We start from the raw sequence: 20609 nt of genomic DNA on the forward strand, positions 1-20609 counted from the left end.
AATGGTGTCAAACCATTACCTACTGAAGTTACGCATAAAGGGTCACCAAAGGTAAAGGGACTTGATGTCATACCATTGGAGAGAATCAATGGAGTTACTGAGGAGGTACGAGATTTGAATATGGATTTGGCGTTGGTGACGGTGGCTACTGTGTCTGGGGATATTGTGGCTCCCTTGGTCTCTCTTCCTCCAATAGCAGATTGGATTCAGCCTAAAGTTAATGAGATTCAACAGTTCGTGGGAATTTCACATGGAGGATGTGAAGACCAATTTAAAGAATTAATTACTGCGATCGAGGCAAGTCACGCGCTTGAAACCAAATCAAGTTTCAAGAAAAGCAGAGAGTTATATCGTCTTTTTTCAGGAATCAACTACGATGCTAAGGGTGGTAGCTCATCTAAAGGGAAGTCTAAAGAAAGAGCATTGTGAATACGGGAAAACAAGGGTTGGAATAGGATTTTTGGGTAGAGTTTTAGTTCTACGAGAAACAAGGGTTGGGATCAGGCTTGGGGTCGGGCTTGGTGTATTTTGGATTTTTTTCACAGGCTTTTTGGGTTATTAGAGGTTTTTTATTATGAGCAATGTGTTTTCTTGTATACATTCAGTATACTTGATTTCTCATTTTGATATATATATATATATATAATATTTTTACTTATAAAAAAAAATATATGTAAACAATCATGTTTTCTTCTTCTTCTTCTTATTAGATTCTCTCAAATTTTAACATTTCATAATGGATAATGATACCTTATACCTCTTTTATTATTGTTTTATTATTTATTTTCCTTTTACTATTTAAATTTGTATTAAAAATATCAAAATATAACATTCTTTCATAATCTAAAAATAAATAAATTCAATTAACTAACGTAATTATATAAATTAATTAAAAATAAAGAATATTAAGTTTTATAAAATTAAATTAAATTTTAATTAAATTATATAATTATATTAGTTGATTAAATTTATTTTCTTCTAAATTATATAAAAAAAATTATGTTTTGAAAATTTTAATTTAAATTCAAAGAAGAAAAGAAAAAAATAACTAAATAATAAAATAGTAGTAAATAAAGCGTAAGTGTATTATTATTATTTCGTAATTCATACTGGCCTAAAGAGGCGCTTGCTTCAGTACGGCGTCGTTTCACTGATCTCTGTTCCAAGGACCAAAACCCTTTTCGCTTCTTCCGTCTCTATCTATCCACCACTGCAACTCTCCAGAGTCCAGTGAGACCGAGAAATAGACAATTTTTTTCTTTTTTCTTTTTTCAAAAAACCTAACACTTGCATAGAGCGAGAGAAGGAGAGAGGGAGAGAGAGAGAGAGTGTGTATGTTTGTGCTGTGAGCCTTTGAGCGTGTTAGATTATGGGAAGCACCTATCTTTCTCCACCAGGGAAGCGTCCGAACTCGACTCTCTACTCATCCACCACACCCTCCATGCCCGACCCCTACCCCATCCCCTCTAACGGTTCCTCCAAGCGCTCCAAGCACCCACCCCCTCCCCTCTCCATTCCCCCCGGCCACGTCCCCTTCCGCCTCCTCTGCCACGCCTCCCGCATCGGCGGCATCATTGGTAAGTCCGGCAGCGTGATCAAGACCCTCCAGCAGTCCACAGGCGCCAAGATCCGGATCGAGGACGCTCCGCCCGATTCCCCGGACCGGGTCATTCTCGTCATCGCCCCTGGCGCCATCTCCGCCAAGGTCACTCTGAAGAACAACACTGGCGCCGGCAAAGGAAACGAGTTCCTGAATCCCGACAGTGTTGTTGAGGTCTCGAAGGCGCAGGATGCCCTGCTGAAGGTTTTCGAGAGGATTCTGGAGGTGGCGGCGGAGAGCGATGGCGTGGATGTTGGGGTCGGTATTGTGTCGTGCCGTCTCCTGGTGGAGGCGACGCAGGTAGGGTCCGTCATAGGGAAGGGAGGTAAGGTCGTCGAGAAGATAAGGAAAGAGAGCGGCTGCAAAATTAGGGTTTTGACAGACAAGTTGCCGGCCTGCGCCTCACCGTCTGAAGAGATGATTGAGGTAAGGTTTGTTTTGAACTCTCATGGAGTCGCACATTCACTGATTACTTGCTTTCTTTCTTTCCAGAATAATGTGTATTAGGTTTCATCTTTTGTGCTCTAAATTTTGGTTTTTTCGACTAGATGAGCTAAAGTTTATAGGCCAGGATGTTCGTAGAGTAGGTGATGAGTTTCTATTATACAATGTTGTAGACAACTTATCTCTTGTTTCCTTGTGGAATGCATCTACAATGTTGCAGGTAGAGGGGAATGTTTTGGCTGTAAAGAAAGCACTTGTTGCTGTCTCTCGCTGTCTTCAAGATTGTCCACCAGGTGATAAGACAAGGATGATTGGAAGCAAACCTGTGGAAGCAGTTCCCCGTGAGAATTTACCTGACCCGCATTTAGATAATCTTCCTCAGAGAAATCCTGGGCTATACACGACGCCAAGCAGCTCAATCAATTACGCCTCAGGAGTTCATCCAATGTCAATAGAGATTGAGAGGGTTCCTGCAGTTGAAACAAGAACACTACAGCAGGACGTTATTTTTAAGATTCTTTGTTCCAATGATAGGGTTGGAGGTGTTATTGGAAAGGGGGGTGCCATTGTGAGGGCTCTTCAAAATGAGACAGGTGCTACTATATGTGTTGGAGCATCTATAACTGAGTGCGATGAACGATTAATTACCATTACTGCATCGGAGGTCTGTTGTTGAGTACTCTTTCTCTCTCTAACAATTTCATGATTTACATACGCTTATTTATGGGTGTATGGGTTATTAATAGGTTTTATGGTTGGCTTTGTCGTGTGTAGAATCCTGAATCACGATATTCCCCAGCACAGAAGGCGGTTGTTCTTGTTTTCTCTAGGTGTGTAGAGGCAGGTATTGAAAAGGGGCAAGATTCAGGCTCAAATAAGGGGTCACCTGTTGCAGCACGGCTTGTTGTCCCGTCAAACCAAGTTGGTTGTTTGCTGGGAAAAGGAGGTGCAATAATTTCAGAGATGCGAAAAGTTACAGGTGCTGGAATACGAATAATCGGTGGTGAACAGGTCCCAAAGTGCGTGTCAGAGAATGATCAAGTGGTGCAGGTGCGACATTATCACTCCTTTGCTTAAGTACAATGGAAGGATGGCAAAATAAGCTTCAATTTTGTTCGTTCCATAGTTTTATGTTGGGGGGAGGGGGCAGGATGGGGGAGTGTTTCTTATTAAAAGCATGCATAGATAATTATAAAAAAAAAAAAAAAAATTAAAAGCATGCATAGATTATTTTCAGATTCAACTTAATAGTCAAAGGTGGGCTTGGGATACATCTGGGATTCAATTCCGCTAGATTACCTAATACACAGTTTTGGTGGTTTGGGTTGTATCCAGTTTACTCCCTAGGAGTGGGTCCGAAGGGCCCTATATTTGGCTATTATCAATATGAGAGTGTTTGGCCATTTGTTGCATTTTATAGTTTCTTTTTTGGGTTAGTAACTCCATTTTTTTTATTCTTAGATATTCTGAATTTCAGATTGTAATTCCGTAGATGTAGCTTCAATACCCTCCTTGTATATTTGAGCTGTCTTTTTTTATCAGAAAATAATTGTACTTCTCAAAAGGAAATGTTTGTGCTGGTAGTTTAATATGCTTATTGTTTGGAATGAGAGCTTTAAGCAAACTGTATAATCCAGTTTTCATTTAGTGAGCCTTTTTGTTTATAGTGGCCCAAGTCAAATAGGATTATCTGTAATTGCTACAAGGTTTTCATTTATTTTTCTATTTATTTAACTTTGACAGATTTTGGGAGAGTTTTCAAATGTTCAAGATGCACTGTATAATGTAACTGGTAGACTGCGAGATAACCTTTTTTCCAGCACCCAGAACAATGTTGGAGCAAGGAGCAGTTCCTCTGTATTAACCGATTCCAGCCCCTATGGAAGAATGAGAGATCCTGGTCCTCTTGGAAGTCATCCATCAGTTGGTGTCTCTCATGGTCTTGGCCGCCATGGTACCCTAAGTCAAAGTACAGATCCTTCAGTTGGAGCAAGGAGCAGTTCCTCTGTATTAACTGATACCAGCCCCTATGGAAGACTGAGAGATCCTGGTCCTCTTGGAAGTCATCCATCAGTTGGTGTTTCTCATGGTCTTGGTCGACATGCTACCCTAACTCAAAGTACAGATCCTTCAGTTGGTCTCAGTCAACATGCTACTTTAAGTCAAAGTATAGATCATTATGCAATTTCCCATGGTTTAGACCGTCCTTCTTCACCAAGGTCATGGACGTCACAGGTAAGACTCTCTTCCCCACCCCCTCCCCCTCTCTCATGATTTTGCCACTTATGGTGGGTTCAACTGCAGTCAGCAGTTGGAGTAAATCCAAGAAGCATCACTGATGTTGGCAGGGGATTGGCATCTCTTAAAGGTGGCTTAGAACTTGGCAGGTTCAAACACACAACTCCATTCTATCTATTTGGAATTCTATTTCCGTTTGCATGGGATGATTTGTGTGAAATCAATTTGCATCAGATTTAGCACTAAGTATCTTTTATAAGTATTGGTACAAAGTACAAACAAATAGAGAAGTGTAAAGCATGTATGCATTGTCTTTTGGTTTGAGGAATCGGAATAAAGTTTGGGTTAGGTTGGAGGGTTGGTAGGAGATTTTGTATTATGATACCTACAACTTTTTAATATCAAACTAAGCAATGAAGGATCGATACCACTTATAAAAAACGTAACGAATGATTAAATTCAATACCAATCAAAATCAACTAAAAACATAATAGTAAAAAAAGATAAATGGAGCCCACTAAGTTCTTATAGTGGGCTTCATTATCAGTTCTGATACCAGTTGTCAGGAGGATAAACCTTGGGCCATTGCTATAGATTTTAATGGTTCCAGCCTTCATGATTTCCTTTTATCTACTTCTAGTTCTTAACTAGGTGTATTATCTTGTATACTTCCTGTGTACTTGGGCTATACTTATTTCAGTATTAATAAAATATCCTTTTACTTGTAGAAAAAATAAAGATTATCAAAGCTTTAATGGTTTTTGATCTATGGAGTGCTAAATTAGATCTGCAGAGATAAGGAAAGGTCCTTTTCAAGTTAAAATTTGAAATAATGGTGAGCCTTTGCTTGTAATTAATTCAGATAATGTTGTGCTTGATTAGTTTATGCACATTCTCGCATTTTATTCTTAGATATCAACTGAATTACCTATATGCACACTACAGGTGGCTGAGACCTTTTACACGCCTATTCTGTATTAAAACTAAAATAACCAACTGATTGGAAAGCATAACTATATAGTCCATGTACCTAACATTTAAAAACAATAAATGTACCGATAACAAAAACTATATAGTCCATGTACTTCTGACTGGAAAGCATAATTGAGGAGTCTAAAATGTCCACAATGTCCAAAACTGAGTAATTGCATGCATCTTTTATTTAGTTTCTGACACTTTTTTTTAATGTTTGCAGCGGAAGCAAATCTGCCATTGTGACAAATACAACTGTAGAGATCATAGTTCCTGATAATGTTATTAGCTCAGTGTATGGGAAAAATGGTAGCAATCTGGCTCGTTTGAGACAGGTAGCCCATACTCTATCCATTCCAGCAGTATTGCTGTGTTGGCATCATTTACACCGGTATCAGTTATAGATTTTAACATTATGATTTTTAGTTGATAATGGCTGCCATCTCTACTTATAACTTTGGAAAGCTTTCCAAAAGTTTAAAGTTATTTATTGAACTATTTCAAAACTCACTGAAGTGCTGCTACAACACAGTTGCATCCCTGAAAGCATTTGAGCTTTTTGCAGATAAAGAGTACCTCTTGGTTTTTCGTTTCTTTCGTTTCATTACCTTCTTTCTTTCTACCATTTTATCCCAAGCTGTACTTTTCTGATGCTCGGATACTATGGTGGTTGTCATTGTTTAATGCAATTTTTTAGAGCCAACTTGTACTTACTCTCTTGGTGTTTCTGATCAGATATCGGGCGCCAAGGTCATAGTGCACGAACCTCTTTCTGGATCAAGTGACAGGATTGTTGTCATATCTGGGACACCCGATGAAACCCAGGCAGCTCAGAGTCTCCTCCATGCATTCATTCTCACTGGATCATCGTGATGAAATTTTCTCATCCTCCTTTGGCTCATAGTAGTTCTCAGAGAAGACAACTCCAGTTTGTTGCTTGTGTTAGTTGCTCTCTCTCGCTTTCTCCCCCAAAAAAAATGTGTACATTGCAATAGGAAGATTCAGCCCTTCTGTATATGCCAATTCCTGGCATTTTTTTGGGAAAAGTTGGCTCTAATTTAACGAGTAATTAATCATGGCTACTGATTCGTATTTTTATAATAGGATGAAAAACGCTTGAACCCTTTTTTCCAACTTTCAGTTTCAACCCATTTTCGGACCCTTTGTATAATATCTATTTCGCAAAATGCCTGCATGATACATGGAGTTTTGCACTTTTCCGGCTTAAGAACAGTGACATGCCAGCCAGAATAGCAAACTTTCAACTTCCATTTTCATTTTTCACTCGAGAGTTATTGGGGGAGAGGAAGAAGAGAAGCTTAGTTAACTTCATGGAGATTCAAACAAGGGCAAACATATTCTCCCCAAGTAGCATAGTCTCTTGAATGCATCAACAAAAACCAGTACAACAGTTACTAACTTCGAAACAAAGATCTGATGGTAGCCAAGGCAGCTGGGGTGGGTTTGAGTGTGATTTCCACACTCTCATGGACTCCTTGCAGCAGCGGCTCACCATCCATATGCCAAAACTTTCCTCTTCTTTGCTGCTTCGAATATGCTTGCACACTTATCGTCATTGAATAGGACCCCAAATGTGACCTTCCAGACACAAGCCAGTTTTTATTTTATTTTATTTATATTAGAAAGACCCAAATAACATATTGAAGTACAAATCGAAATAAGCTGATGTAAATTAAAAAGTTATTGTCTCCATCCCTTGCACTGCATATCAGAAAGGGTAAAAAAAGCTTCAATCTTTAAGGTTGAAAAGTAAAATCTGTTGTTGCAATTAGATATTTTCTTGTCCCAGTGAAAGCACCGACTCCATTATAAATGGAGTTTTCTGTTCCGCTTCTGGAAAAATCGTAAAAATCCCCATGAAAGAGCAATGCAAGAAATCAATCGGGTATGACTACTGACTAGGAAGAAAAAGAACAACCAAAACACAACTCCAACAATGAGTCCTCAACTCAAGCATATAGCAATCTAATCATTCCGAATTGTTGGACACTTTTCATATCCCAGGACCCAAATGACACGATTAGATCTCCCCCATCTATCAGTTACCAAGGAGGAAGTATCGGCTATAAAATATAAGATATCAGGCAATATGCACGGTCCGTATAACCTGGATCCAGCCAGATCACCATCGAGTCGATTATTAGACATTCCAATCCCAGGAAATTATTCATCTCTCAATCTGGGTCGAGGAGCAATTTGGAATGTAAGGGTGACAGAGATGGAGAACAATGATCTCAAATCTAAGAGAAAGAAAACAACAGAAACTACTGAAAGAATGAATGAAAGGTAGTGTAAGTAAGTACCCATTGTTCTGGAACTTGCCAAGCCTCTTTGATTTCTTCTTTCAAGTCTCTCAACTTCTTCTTCTACTTCTTCTACGTTCATGGTTTCAGTTTCTAGATTCGAAATATCTCTTTTATATGTATCTTTCTCAATAAAGACCATATATGAATTAAGAAAACTATAACAAATCGTGTGTTATAAACTTATAACTTTAGTTCATCAGATGGATAGATTAGATGGGGAGATGCATGTGTGTGGATTTGATTGCATTTTGTGCCAAACAGATTCACTTGGTTGATTCCCCAAATTTGTGAATCAATTAGAATCTATCGTTCTTGAAACCAAAATCCAAATATATTGACTATGCAGAATTTGTCTATTTAAAATTTGTACATAATCTTATAAAAGAATTATAAAAAACAATTATTCAACTATTAAGTCGATTAATATCATTTAGATGATAATTTTAGTTTATAAGATTTAAAATTTATTTAATAAAATAATTAAATTATATAATATAAACACTTTATTAAATATATTATCCCACCTAATAAACTTACTTGGATCATTTTAAGTTAATTTATAGATTTTATAATTCTTTTTATAAATATATCATATATCGTGAGCATATAACATGACATCTGATCGGCTCGTGCTCACTCAGCAATTAAGGTAAAACCTTGTATTCGCTGGCCACTCACCACTCTGTTCTGTCCCCTGCCGTAGAATTGCCGCATATCTCATCCGTTTCACCCCCGCACCCTCCAACAGTGGCATTCCCCGTAAATACTTGTTCTTTTACCTTTCTTCCCCTCTCACCGCTTACCAAACCGCTCAATCCTTAAAATCTCATGTACAGTTTAATTGCTTTGAACGTTGGATTTCATTAAAAAAATAAATTTCTTTGCATTTTCAACTATTATACTTCTGCGGTAAAACTGAATTATAGGTATTTTTTTAAAGGATAATTCAAGCATTTTAATAGTTACTGGAACTTATTGGGTTTGAGATTTAATTTAAATCCTTGATATTTTCGCTTTTGAATTGTTGTGATTCCGAAGAGTTTTCTCCTTCATTGTATTCGTGATTCCGTGAGTTTCAGGGCAATTTTAGGGCCTTTTGCTGTGAAGGTTCTTTTTTTTTTTTTATAAATATTATATATATATATATATATTTAGCCGTATTTATAAAATTTAGCTATTTATTAGTGCTTCAATGTGTTTTTGAATTCTAGGGGTTTCTGTTTTTTGTACTTCGAAAAAACAAATTGAATGGGTCCTGTAATGGAACGCTGCGAAAATGCCGGAATCGAATCGTGAAGCTTCGATGTACAATTCAGGAGCAATGAACAATAACATAGAGAGTCACGTTGAGGAAGAAGACGAAGATGTTGCAGGAGACGAAGAGTCCATTGACAACCCCCATATGCGGTTCGAAGACAACGCCTTAGCGGTGAAGTTAAACGGTGGCGTCCAGGAAGTCGCTACAAATTCCATGTACGTTCCCGGCTCAGAATTTCCTCCGGTGGCGGGTAACGGAGGCGCTGACCAACTCACTCTCTCGTTCCAGGGCGAGGTTTATGTGTTCGATGCGGTTTCTCCGGATAAGGTTCGGGTTTTTCTTCTAGGTGCTGCTGAAGTTTGTGAATTGTGCTTTGTTTTATGTGTTTGATGGTGATTTGGCAGAAAAGAGGTTTAGGATCTTGGTATGGGTTTTGGTTCTTTTGGTGAATTTTCAAGTGGTTTTGCCCTATGGTGCCTTTTAGCCAATGTGAGATTCGGTTAATTTGTTGGACCATACAGGATCATCGTACTTATTAATTTTATGAGAAGTTAGTGTTTGCGGCTTGGTTGTGGCTAGTTTTCTTTATTATGCTTGGTCTCATAAATTTCTGATGCTGCTTATGGCTTACCCACCCATTAGGGTTTGGGTTATGTTTTTAGAATTTAGTATGATTATGTAGCATCTTAACTCTTTTCGACACCTAAGCTAGTTTGGTCTGCCCTTTTTGTTCCAATTCGTGCATCTGATTTACTTTTATGTTTATAGCTTTCATTTACCCTAAAAGACTATTAAGACTTTCCATTACTGCATTGAAGAATCAAGGTCATATTAGGCTTGTAATTTATGTGGGATATAAAAATTATATTGGCTTTTGTCAATAGTGATAGATTTTGGCGAGCTAAGTGTCCATGCGTTTCTTGTAATGGTTGTTCATCAAGCATAGGTGTATCACTTGTATATTTCTTGTGTATTTGGGCTATGCCTATATTCTTCATTAACAAAGTCCTTCATTACTTACAAAAAACAGTTGGTTTTTGGGTTATATTCTGTTTTTTTTTTTTTTTTTCTGAATCATTTCAGAGTTCTAGACTTGTAGAAAGATCTAGTTGTGTTATAGTTATCAGTAAAATACTGTTTTTTTTTTTTCCTTTTTTTCCTAATTGCTACTCGATGATGGATTGTTTTTCCAGTTTGAACAGCCATGTAAGTCGAAGTGGCTCTTTTAATGGATCTTGCTTGTGGTAAGAAAAATATTAAAAACAGATTACTCTATCCAAGAAAGAGAAGGAAACAAATTATCCGGTTCTTGTTATCTTCGTACACATCGAGTATTTTCGGGTTTAAGGCTTGTAAATATGAAACGGTAAGTAAGTTAAGCTTTTCCTGGGTTGATTTGACAGGTGCAGGCAGTGTTGTTACTTTTGGGTGGATATGAAATCCCTTCTGTCATGCCGACCATGGGAGCAGCACCTCTTAATCTAAGGGTGGTAAATGCTTAAATCACAGAAGTTTTCTGAATACTATGGCATGTTCCAAAGTTGTTGATTTGTTTGTACTTTCACTGGCATGGCTACATCTGTTCCAGGGTATGAATGACTTTCCTGGAAGATCAATTCAACCACAGAGAGCTGCTTCTTTAAGCCGTTTTCGGGAGAAGAGAAAAGAGCGGTGTTTTGATAAGAAAATCCGTTATAGTGTACGGAAAGAAGTTGCACTCAGGTATTACATTGCCCTTATGTTTAAATTACACTTTTAAATGCAAAACAAGTTGCAGATTAAAATTTGATTATTCTAGTTGAATTAGCTGTTCTCATATTAAATATAATGTTGGTTTTATATCCAACAAAAATAAAAACTTGGGGTCTTAGTTAGAGCTAGACTTGTATACTAGAGACTCAAAGAGGTTGGCTTTGAAAATACTTGTGATCTCAATAATAATTCAGGCGTTGCTCTTGTGTATGTCCCGTATATTTGGGCTTTTGCCTACTCTTTTGATCAATAAAAATTTGTTTACCGATAAAAGAAATATACTTTAGGGTTGCACTGTTTCTCTCTCTCTCTCTCTCTCTCTGTGTTTTTGAGGGGGAGTGAGTTGGATATTATGTAATAAATGCAGCATTGTGAAGTTGTGCTGGTTCCCACTCACTGTCTATTGTTTCTTTTTTCCCCACCTATATCTTTACTGCCTTTCCCCCTTCTGCCAGAATGGGTTTCCTTCTGGTCACCTTCTCATCTTTCATCCGTGCCTATATTCAGGATGCAGCGTAAGAAGGGTCAGTTTACATCATCCAAGGCCATAGCTGATGTAGTGGGGTCAGAGTCTTCAGTTCTTAGCGGAGCACAGGGTTCTGGACAAGATGATAGCATGCAGGAAACTTTGTGAGTGTTTATCTCTCTCTCCGGTGTATATTTCTCTATTCTGAGGACCATAGAATGGATCTTCCTATCACCTGCCTATAGTGCCCTTCCCATTTAAGTTGATATAAATGCTCCCCAAGTTTCTGATGTGTCTTTGAAGAAGTTGATAGCGGCAAGTTTGAACTTAAGATCATTATATACTTATGAAATCTCTCTCTCTCCCTCCCTCCCACTCATTTTGTAAAATCTTTTCTGCAATGTTCTTTGCAGATGTACACATTGTGGAATCAGTTCAAAGTCTACTCCAATGATGCGTCGAGGGCCAGCCGGTCCAAGGACTTTGTGTAATGCATGTGGGCTCAAGTGGGCCAACAAGGTTTGTGCAATTACAAAAACAATATACCGATATCATATACATTTAGTGCTTTGTGGACTATAGTTCCGGTTCTGTAGATCTTCACATTTACTGTTTATGGCTGTATTCACCTTGTTTAATTATGTTATTTAGTTAACCTCTATACTGTTCACTTCCACTTCGTCTTTGGGTTGATCTTTCCTCCTGGCTTCTGTAAGGGATTTTGTCAGAGCAGATGAGGTTGTAGAATCATATATTTCTTTTAATTTGTTTTTCATCTTTACCACATGGCACTTGAATTGCGTTCCTTTTTGTTCATCCACACTAAGTTGAATATTTAACTAATCTTGAAGACGCATCTTTATACTCACGACCATGCATGCTAAGCCTTGTAAATTTCCTCAAAGATATATTGTGCTCTCTCCAAAACTAATTCCAAGTGCTCTTTGAGTGATCTTAATATCAGAACTTGGATTTTGTAGGGAGTTTTACGAGATCTTCCCAAGGTTTCCAATGTGAGTGTCCTGGATTCATCTGTGAAGACAATTGAACAGGTAGAGCTACACCCCATGTGAAGATGTCTTTGAACCCTTTCCCCCACCAGACAATTCTCTTTCCTGCCCTCATATATATATATATATATATATATATATAAATATATATATATTTGTATGTATATTTGTGGGTATGTGCGTGTGATTTTCTATTCCTCCGTCTTCCCCTGTTCCTCATGGGTGCTTATCACAGGGTGATGGTGATGCAATTGATTCAGATGCTGTAACCCCGGCTGCTGCAGAACTGGTCTCCTCTGCTAATGGCGATAACTCAGCTGTAACTGCAGAAAGATGAGTGACAAATTAGCAGCCTGTATTGCAGTAGGTGCGGTTCTAAATTCACCTGTAGTAACGTACAATTTGCTTTGACTTTAAGTGTACATATAGCGCTGTATCTTCAACTCTTATTTTACTTACACGTCATTTATGTAACTTTTCGATTACCTATTATTGAAAAACGAAAAAACTTGGTTCTTTGTGTGTGTGGCTATAATTTGTACGCCCGATAATGGGTTCTGAACATCAACGTTTTTCATATGGAGACCAATAACTCTAGGGGGAAATGAAAAGGTTATTACCACCATGAGGAATTCGACAGCGACGCAATCATTTTTACAAACTTTTTTATATAATTATATTTTAAACGACCGATATTATTATAAAATCATTTTATATAAATATTCTTTTTTTAAAATATGGTTATGTAAAGAATAAAAAGGTTGAACGTGTATCATTACTTTTTTTTTTATAAATAAATTGGAGAAGGGAGGTTGAACTTATGATCTCCATTTTAGAGATATGAATCTTGTGTCATCTGGTATCACTACTCTAATATTTTAACTACAAATGATTAGATAAAAATAAATCTATAAATTAATGTAACTTGACGTGGTACGTCAAATTATAAAGTTATTTTTATTATAAAATAAATTTAATAGATTTTATGAAATTACATCAGTTTGTGAATTTAATAATCTCTTTATGTTTTAACAATTCTCTTTAAAAAATGTAGCATCTATCATTAAAAAAATAATTTTTTATATAAATATTAGATTTAAGTATTTTTTTATAACATTAAAAAATCATTTCTCTCGTTTGAAATATGTTGAGTTGTGATGGAAGTTGAACGATTCCTTTTGTGCTTGAAGCTTGTGTTATTGGCAAGGAATTTTGAAGATGTCGAGCGCCGATTATGGGAAAGAGAGAATTATATACCATTAAAAATTTGGACATGGTGTGACAGCAGCAAGCATAAAGATAACGCTCATCTCTCAACCATTGGATGTGTTTTCAACGGTGATGCACGTGGAAGTTCGTTGGGACTCCCTCGCGTCCGTCCCCACCTGACACACACCCTCCTCACACCACGTGACCTACTTCGTCTTCCTTCATGGGCCCCACGTAATCTCCATCACACCTTCCTCTATTCAACGGCTCCGATCGGCGTCACTCTCAAGTTTCTGGAAAGAAGTCTTGAAATTCTTCTCTTTCATCGTTTCAGTATTCCAATGGACTCTCCCTTCTAGGAAACACCAACCAACATAGCTTTCATTATCTTTCCATTTTCGTCGTCATGAGGCCTATACTTGCGTGCATATATAGGGTTTTATAACTTGGGAATTGAAGCAATTGGGGGTTTAAGCGTCCAAGTTCCTGTCTGGAAAGCGAGAAATTTTTTTAGGGCCGAGAAATTTCGGTGAGTGAGAGTTACTGAGCGGGTGATGTTTGAGTAATGAAGATGGTGAATGCGCAGCCACTGCAGGCGAGGCCATTCGAGGAGCCAGAGGACCAGCTGGTGCTGGTGCCGATAGAGGTGGAAGGTGGATCCGAAGACGAATACCTGGATGGAGGTGCCCCGCACGAGGCCATGAATGTAGTGGAAGAGGTGGAAGCTCGGGTGAATAGCGGTTCCGTGTTGAAGTCTCGCACCAGCGAGCTCACAGTCGCGTTCGAAGGCGAGGTCTACGTTTTCCCCGCCGTTACGCCGGAGAAGGTTGGCGTTATTTGTGACTACTATCTTCGTCTTGGTTGTTTTCGGTCTTTGAGGTCTGATTGGTTCATTGTTTAACAAAAGAAAATAAAATAAGGAGAATGAAAATCAAGTGGTAAACAAAACTAAGTGGCTGTCTTAATTTTATTTATTTATTCATTTTGGTAAACGATTATAAGTGATTTACAATTAGGATTTTTAATTAGAAATTCGCATATGATTGACATTTTTTACTCGGCCTGCTTGATTTTTAGGTTTCAGGATGGCTGTCGCCCAATAGAAATGCATCATTTGGTTAAGCCATTTCCCTTTGGGATGTAGATTTATTTTTTCGCTTTAATAGAACTAGGACGTAGATTGTTGACTCACTATTTTTTCTACTTATTTGGGCTGACATGGGATGGGTTGTATGGAGTATTCTGTCCAAATACTATTCTATCAGGGGGGGGATGTGGTTAGGTTTTGTAGTTATCTCGTTTCAGTGGGCTGCCGGGTATTGAGTCGTTAGTTTGGTACCAAGTTGACTATTATGTTTGTTATGATTTTCAATATTTCATGTGTACTTTTGGTCAAATTGCAATAGGAATTTTGTTTTGGCGTACTTTGATCTCTAGTTTGGTCGTCTTCTTTTTGGAATGGCATTGGCATGTGATGCTTGAGAGTTTTTTGGGTTAAATCAACCTGATATGCTGGAATTTGCACATGCAGGTGCAGGCAGTGCTACTACTGCTGGGAGGTTGTGATATACCTGATAGTGTCCCTAGCTCTCAGTTTCTGCTACAACAGAATAGCAGGGTATTCCACTGAAGAACTGCTGTGCTTGTGAAAATTCTTTTAAAATTTCCTTATTTTCATTTTTTATTTTTTCAAATACACATTAGGGTATAGGTGATACATCACGTGGTTCAAAACTTTCGCGAAGAATTGCATCCCTTGTTAGATTCCGTGAAAAGCGAAAAGAGAGATGTTTTGAAAAGAAAATTCGGTACACTTGTCGAAAAGAGGTTGCTCAGAGGTTAGTTCTAAACATATTTTTGGAAACTTCTGTTATACGGTAGAAAGCAAGGCCTTCATATATATATATATATATAATGTAAAGTTGTTGACTACAAATACTCGATATTATCTTGAAGTAATCTCCCTGGGATTTTCACAACATGCTTTGTATGCTCGTTACCAAAAAGTTTTATAGATCTTCACAAGGACATGGTTCTATAAAAGGCACATTATACAATAATCTGGATTTTCATGTATAGAACTTCTAAAAAATTGGAAGCCTTGATGTTGATGGTTGATTTCTTTCCTAATTTTCCTTTTACTCTTTCTGCATCACTCAATTGAGATGTCAAAAAGGAAAATGCTTAGAGACAACCATAAAACCAATGACTTAAGTTCTCTTATTCTCTTTTTCTTTTTTTTTTTTTTTTTTTTTTTTTTTTTTTTTTTTTTTTTTTTATAAATTTATGGCATTTCGTTGTATTTTTTGCTCTTTACCAATCAAAAAAATTTATGGCATTTCGAGCTAGAGAAAAACTGAACCATTTGTTGAACCCAGTAACACCATCATCCGATTCCAAAGAGCTCTGACCTATTAAATCCTAGTTAGTCCTAATCGGACAAATTATGCCACCAATATTGAATGAGAACTAAAGCATGTTTGTATCACTTCAAAAAATATATATCTTTATTATCAATACAAATTTTGTTTACCAATAAAAAAATGTAAAATATATCTAGTGGTGTGGAGAGAGCGACTCTCTGAAATTCTCTCCTTTCTTAAGCATTGTGATAGAGCTAACTTTGATTTGTCTTTTAGGATGCATCGTAAAAATGGACAGTTTGCGTCTTTAAAGGGCACCTACAAAGCAGCTGCAGAAAATGGGGATTCAAGTGATGGCACACCTAGTCCTGCAACTATGTGAGTTTGAAGCTAAATGTTCACTTGCTTGTTTAAACTTCAAGGACAAAAGTTTAAGTCAGTTTTCTCCAAGTATGTCATGGTGCTTGCTGCATCCACTACTCAATGCTGTGATGGCTCTTATTCTTTTGTTTTGATTGCTCTGTTTTTGCATTTTGTGTAGTTTACGTAGATGTCAACACTGTGGTATTAGTGAAAAGTCTACTCCAGCGATGCGTCGGGGGCCAGCTGGGCCTAGATCCCTTTGCAATGCATGTGGACTTATGTGGGCAAACAAGGTAGGTGTTGGCAGATTACACACACACATGTTATTGCAATTATCAAAGAATGTCTCTGTGTAAGATTGCTTCTTCATTTAATCTTTCAAGTCTTTTGAAGATTCTATGAGGCAGGGCTCTTTATGACAACAGAGCTTGATATTTTTTTTTATCGGCAATATCAAGAAGTTGATATTACTTATGGTATCCTCAAATTTTGGCAAAGATTTATTCTGTGATGAAGTAAGCTACGAAAATATAAAAAGTAGATTTTCATGACAATGTAGACACTAAAAATGAAACATAAGATGGGCAAAAAAGGAAAGATAAAAAAAATATTTATATACCCAAAGCCTATGAACTATGAATTTACTCAGCTTCAGTATTTGGCTAGTGCAGTCAAAATGGATGCAAACAAGCCAAAGCCAAGCCAAATATCAGGCTGCTCAACCACAGCTCTGATGGTTTTGGATCTGATAAACCTTGGCTAGATCTCAAGTCAAGACTGAAGTTCCCTGTTCCATGCAGATTATCATAAACTTGAGATGACTTGGTTAGAAATCGGACAGATAATCACATATCTCAAATATTTCTTTGGATTTTATGACTCTCATTTTTAAAAGAAACCTGATTGAATTAAATATATATCCCAATCATGAGCCCACTCGAGCTGTTCTTGAACCTTGCCAGTACTTCTTTTAGGGGGGTAACCCTGCTATCTTTCACTATTGTTTAACATTTTTAAGGAATGGATTGCTGATTTCCCAATCTTGAGGTGTAGTACACGAAATCTCTCTCTCTCTTCACTTGAAACTCTGGAACTATTTCTGTCATGGCTATTCTATTATAATGTGATCATCATTATACTTATTGTTGTTGTTATTGCTAACTTTATGTTTACAATTCTTATAAAAAAAATAAAAAACTTTATATTTACAATTATTTGCTGTAATTATTGGTGAATTATGTTCATTCAAAAGGGATTGAGTGTTTAAGATATGGGAGAGGGTAAGTTTCATTATGTAACCCTTCGGCCAAGTGTCCTCAATGGAGCTTCAAAAGAACAAATAAGGATTAATGTTTATTTTTCATCTGGAGTGCCCATTCTTGCAAAAACACGTATTTCCTCTTTGCCATGTGTATTGAAGTGTTTTTGTATTGATGTCCTTAAATTTGTTTCTAGCTTCGCTCTTAAACCTGTATTCTTGTTTGTAATATTATTTAATTTATAATGGTATTTTCCTTTTGGTTCTACTCACCCTTTTTTAATCTTTTTACCGATCTTGAAGGGAACTTTGAGAGATCTTGCAAAAGCAGGAAGGACCATTCCTCTCGACCAAAATGAGCCTGTACGTATTTTGATCTATATTTCCTTAATACTGTCCCACATGGTATCTGCATGCATTTGTCACTGGGAAATGCTACACACGATATGTAATGAAATTCTTTGAAAGTGGATGTATGCCACACCTAGATACATACTCGAACCTGACATCACAAAGTCAGTTTAGGACACATCTCGAGTCATAAATATTAAGTAAGAAATTCTCGTCAATAAAATTCTTATTTAACAATCAAAAGAAAAATTTAGAAATTTAAGATTAAATAATTTTCCTTAAGCTGACAAAAATTGATGTTAGTTATGAGCAATGTTTTTAATGCCTTGTTTCTTTATATAGATCTTTTGTGATTTATCAACTGAAAATCTGGTGGTAATAGGGTACTTTGTGGACTCATCTGCGAAGTTTCTCGGAACATGTAGTTTTAGTATAGAATGTCATTCATGATGATATTGTTTGTACCTCAGGATACTTCAGCTGATATTAAGCCTTCGACGATGGAACCTGAAAATTGTTATGCTGATGAGGATGAGCAGGTATAAATTCTTAGGATTGGTGGTGATGCATTTGAGCAAAGCAAATCAATATCCAATGCCAATTTATCTGAAATGTGTGTGTGCCGATGCATTTTTTCCTCTGTTTTTTTTTCTCTTTCCAATCCTGACAATTGGTTGTCTTGCTTTCCCCTTAACCATCGGTGGGTTATTGAAGAACCTTCTGGAAGTCTTGTTTGATTACAAGTGAGAACTGAGAAGTTTTATGCGAACACCTTGTATCTTTACTCAATTACCTCAAACTTATCTTTGGATTTTAAGATACATTATCATTCAAAAAATTATTTGTCAAAGTGCTTTCTGAAATTGTGTATTTGTTGATTTTTCCAAGAGTGGCTCCAGATAAAACATATTTTATGCTTAATAAATGCAGTCTAAAACTATTATTGTATATTAGTAATACTAACGTTCTAATACCGAATTCTCCTGTGTCGACTGCTCAGGGAAGCCTGAATGATGCAAAACCTGTACCTTTGGAGTTTAAAAATCCTTCTACGAGGTCAGGTGAGCAGGTAGGACATGCTCTGTTCTCGACTGGACACTGGAAAACCTAGTTGGCTAGCATGTTGTATAATATTTCACAATGTATTATGTTTTTATACTATAACATATCAAAACAAAATCTTTTCATCTTATAGCGTAGATGCTATGATCCATGTCACTGCTTTAGTACATCAGAGATCCTATTTATAGCAGAAATGCTGGCCTAGAAGTTGCCAATTTGAAAGTGACTGCTTGTATATCTGTATTTGGTTTAAGTAAAACAATTAGCTGATGCAGGATTTCATGCAAACGACGGAAGTTGTTACTGACCATCTGTCCATTGAACTGGAGAATCCATCCGTTGACCTTGGTGATCAGGTACCGGAATACTATATTCTCAGCCTTATAAAAAATATTATATTCTTGGCATCTGTATTATATTTATCAGTTATCGAAATGAATAACACAGAGAGAGAGATGCAACTTGCCAAAACATGAAAACATAAATCAACAAGAATGGCTTGCTTCTCTTTCATGTTCTTGTCAGCATCTTAAGAAATTTATTTCAGAACATTCTCGAAGGAAGCTCTGTGGTATGATTTTCCACACTTGGAGGTTGAAACTTATCTGATTTTTGCAGGAAACTATTGATGAACTTGCGAATGCTTCGGGGACAGAATTTGAGATACCAGAGAACTTTGATGAGCAGGTATTGGTTTCTGCATGCCAACTTTGATAAAAGTTTTTGTTAGTTCTTCAACTTCATGTATACTTACTGACAGGTTGACATTGACGTTTCGAACATGGGGACTGATTGGCCAAGGAGCTGAAAGTGTGCTATAACATGGGGGGAATATGCTCTGGTTCTTGACTGGAATGCAGGTACACTGCTGGTTTTTACTAACGTTAGATATCCAGAGGTGGTTTATGTTCATAGACCAATTGACTTGTCGATGCGAGTTGTACGACACACATTTTACTTATTTGAATCAGTTGCGCCGTACATTGCATTGGATCTATTATGTGAATAAGTCCCCTTTTTCTTCGTTATTGCCTCCCTCGTCCACTCAATTGCACTGTATTGATTGTTTCACGTAGGGAGAATAGGACTTGTTTGGAAATAGATCTCATCTCAAAATTCTTATTTCATCCCATCTCCTTTCCAAACATAATTCAAATACTAAATTTTTAAACTAATTATTACAATTTTTCTAAACTTTTAAATAAAAAATAAAAAACAATTCAATTTTTTCAATTCTCCAAACAAAAATTATATTTTAACAATATTTTAATTCTATAATATTTTTATTTAACTTTTTTCAAAATCTAAAAAAATATTCAATTCAAATTATCTCATTATTATTTACAAACTATTTTATTACTATTCACAAAAGAAAAAATTTATTCATCATTGTTTTTCTTATCATCCTCTTATCATTTTATGATATGATATTAAATGATAAGTTTACAAGTGAAACATAATAAATTATCTTTAATTATTTAATATCAGATGATGAGAGAATAATGAGAAAAAGAATGAGGAATAATAGTACTCTTTACAAAATTTTAATCTCTTCGTTTGGAAGTTAAATTTATTTTAACTCATCATTACAATTTTTTTAAATTTTAACACAAAATATAATAAACAATTTAATTTTTTTAAATCTCAAAATAATAATAATAATATTGTATCATCTCAATTCAATTCAACTCAGTTCAACATTCAAATGCACCATTTTCAAAACGAGTCTTAAAAAAATTAAAAGAATTACGATGGCTGTTGACAGATTGAGGAGTGGTTTGGATTCAGAGATAAATTGAGATGGGTTGAGATGGTTTGTGAATAGTAGAATAAAAGTTAAATTATTTATTATATTTTATGTAAAAATTTGAGAAAATTATAATGATGAGTTAAGATAAGTTGAGATATGTGAAAAGTTTATAGCTAGCCGGCAATT

General features: G+C 36.5%; 3 protein-coding genes across 7 annotated transcripts; all 3 read left to right on the top strand.

The window, feature by feature from the left end:
• Nucleotides 1-1211: 1211 nt before the first annotated feature.
• On the top strand, nucleotides 1212-6380 carry LOC108995735 (KH domain-containing protein HEN4-like). Of its 2 annotated transcripts, none has more exons than XM_018971351.2 (7): nucleotides 1212-2026; nucleotides 2265-2708; nucleotides 2819-3094; nucleotides 3788-4279; nucleotides 4349-4431; nucleotides 5478-5645; nucleotides 5990-6118. In XM_018971351.2, exons 1-7 carry the CDS (start codon nucleotides 1370-1372, stop codon nucleotides 6009-6011), a joined length of 2142 nt encoding a protein of 713 aa, XP_018826896.1. In that variant the 5' UTR covers nucleotides 1212-1369; the 3' UTR covers nucleotides 6012-6118. The 2 variants fall into 2 exon arrangements, with proteins under 2 accessions (XP_018826896.1, XP_018826895.1); XM_018971350.2 differs by having other exon boundaries at nucleotides 1216-2026; nucleotides 5478-5589; nucleotides 5990-6380.
• Nucleotides 6381-8192: 1812 nt separating this feature from the next.
• Nucleotides 8193-12585, top strand: LOC108995730 (GATA transcription factor 24-like). 3 transcript variants are annotated; one of them, XM_035686480.1, is made up of 8 exons: nucleotides 8193-8230; nucleotides 8793-9166; nucleotides 10243-10329; nucleotides 10428-10561; nucleotides 11099-11221; nucleotides 11471-11576; nucleotides 12038-12109; nucleotides 12303-12585. In XM_035686480.1, exons 2-8 carry the CDS (start codon nucleotides 8858-8860, stop codon nucleotides 12402-12404), a joined length of 933 nt encoding a protein of 310 aa, XP_035542373.1. In that variant the 5' UTR covers nucleotides 8193-8230; nucleotides 8793-8857; the 3' UTR covers nucleotides 12405-12585. The 3 variants fall into 3 exon arrangements, with proteins under 3 accessions (XP_035542373.1, XP_018826888.1, XP_018826889.1); XM_018971343.2 differs by having other exon boundaries at nucleotides 8221-8340; XM_018971344.2 differs by lacking the exon at nucleotides 8193-8230 and adding an exon at nucleotides 8240-8411.
• A 967-nt stretch (nucleotides 12586-13552) lies between these two features.
• On the top strand, nucleotides 13553-19701 carry LOC108995729 (GATA transcription factor 19-like). 2 transcript variants are annotated; one of them, XR_001996907.2, is made up of 11 exons: nucleotides 13553-14102; nucleotides 14808-14894; nucleotides 14981-15114; nucleotides 15916-16017; nucleotides 16181-16295; nucleotides 17564-17623; nucleotides 18082-18150; nucleotides 18612-18672; nucleotides 18949-19029; nucleotides 19292-19360; nucleotides 19434-19701. XR_001996907.2 is itself a non-coding variant. In XM_018971342.2 (11 exons), exons 1-11 carry the CDS (start codon nucleotides 13842-13844, stop codon nucleotides 19479-19481), a joined length of 1095 nt encoding a protein of 364 aa, XP_018826887.1. In that variant the 5' UTR covers nucleotides 13555-13841; the 3' UTR covers nucleotides 19482-19701. The 2 variants fall into 2 exon arrangements, 1 of the variants encoding a protein (XP_018826887.1); XM_018971342.2 differs by having other exon boundaries at nucleotides 13555-14102; nucleotides 18612-18680.
• Nucleotides 19702-20609: the final 908 nt, after the last annotated feature.

The sequence above is a fragment of the Juglans regia genome, chromosome 16 (genome assembly GCF_001411555.2).
Source record: "Juglans regia cultivar Chandler chromosome 16, Walnut 2.0, whole genome shotgun sequence".
Taxonomy (NCBI): Eukaryota; Viridiplantae; Streptophyta; class Magnoliopsida; order Fagales; family Juglandaceae; genus Juglans; species Juglans regia.

Bases quoted from the DNA above. Each gene is read 5' to 3' on its own strand.
- LOC108995735 (XM_018971350.2), top strand. From the start codon at position 1,370: ATGGGAAGCACCTATCTTTCTCCACCAGGGAAGCGTCCGAACTCGACT. The intron at 4,280-4,348 runs GTAAGACTCTCT...GTTCAACTGCAG, and splicing joins CAAGGTCATGGACGTCACAG to TCAGCAGTTGGAGTAAATCC. The intron at 4,432-5,477 runs GTTCAAACACAC...TAATGTTTGCAG, and splicing joins GGTGGCTTAGAACTTGGCAG to CGGAAGCAAATCTGCCATTG.
- LOC108995730 (XM_035686480.1), top strand. From the start codon at position 8,858: ATGCCGGAATCGAATCGTGAAGCTTCGATGTACAATTCAGGAGCAATG. The intron at 9,167-10,242 runs GTTCGGGTTTTT...TTGATTTGACAG, and splicing joins ATGCGGTTTCTCCGGATAAG to GTGCAGGCAGTGTTGTTACT. The intron at 10,330-10,427 runs GTAAATGCTTAA...CATCTGTTCCAG, and splicing joins CACCTCTTAATCTAAGGGTG to GGTATGAATGACTTTCCTGG.
- LOC108995729 (XM_018971342.2), top strand. From the start codon at position 13,842: ATGAAGATGGTGAATGCGCAGCCACTGCAGGCGAGGCCATTCGAGGAG. The intron at 14,895-14,980 runs GTATTCCACTGA...AATACACATTAG, and splicing joins TGCTACAACAGAATAGCAGG to GGTATAGGTGATACATCACG. The intron at 18,681-18,948 runs GTAGGACATGCT...TAGCTGATGCAG, and splicing joins CTACGAGGTCAGGTGAGCAG to GATTTCATGCAAACGACGGA.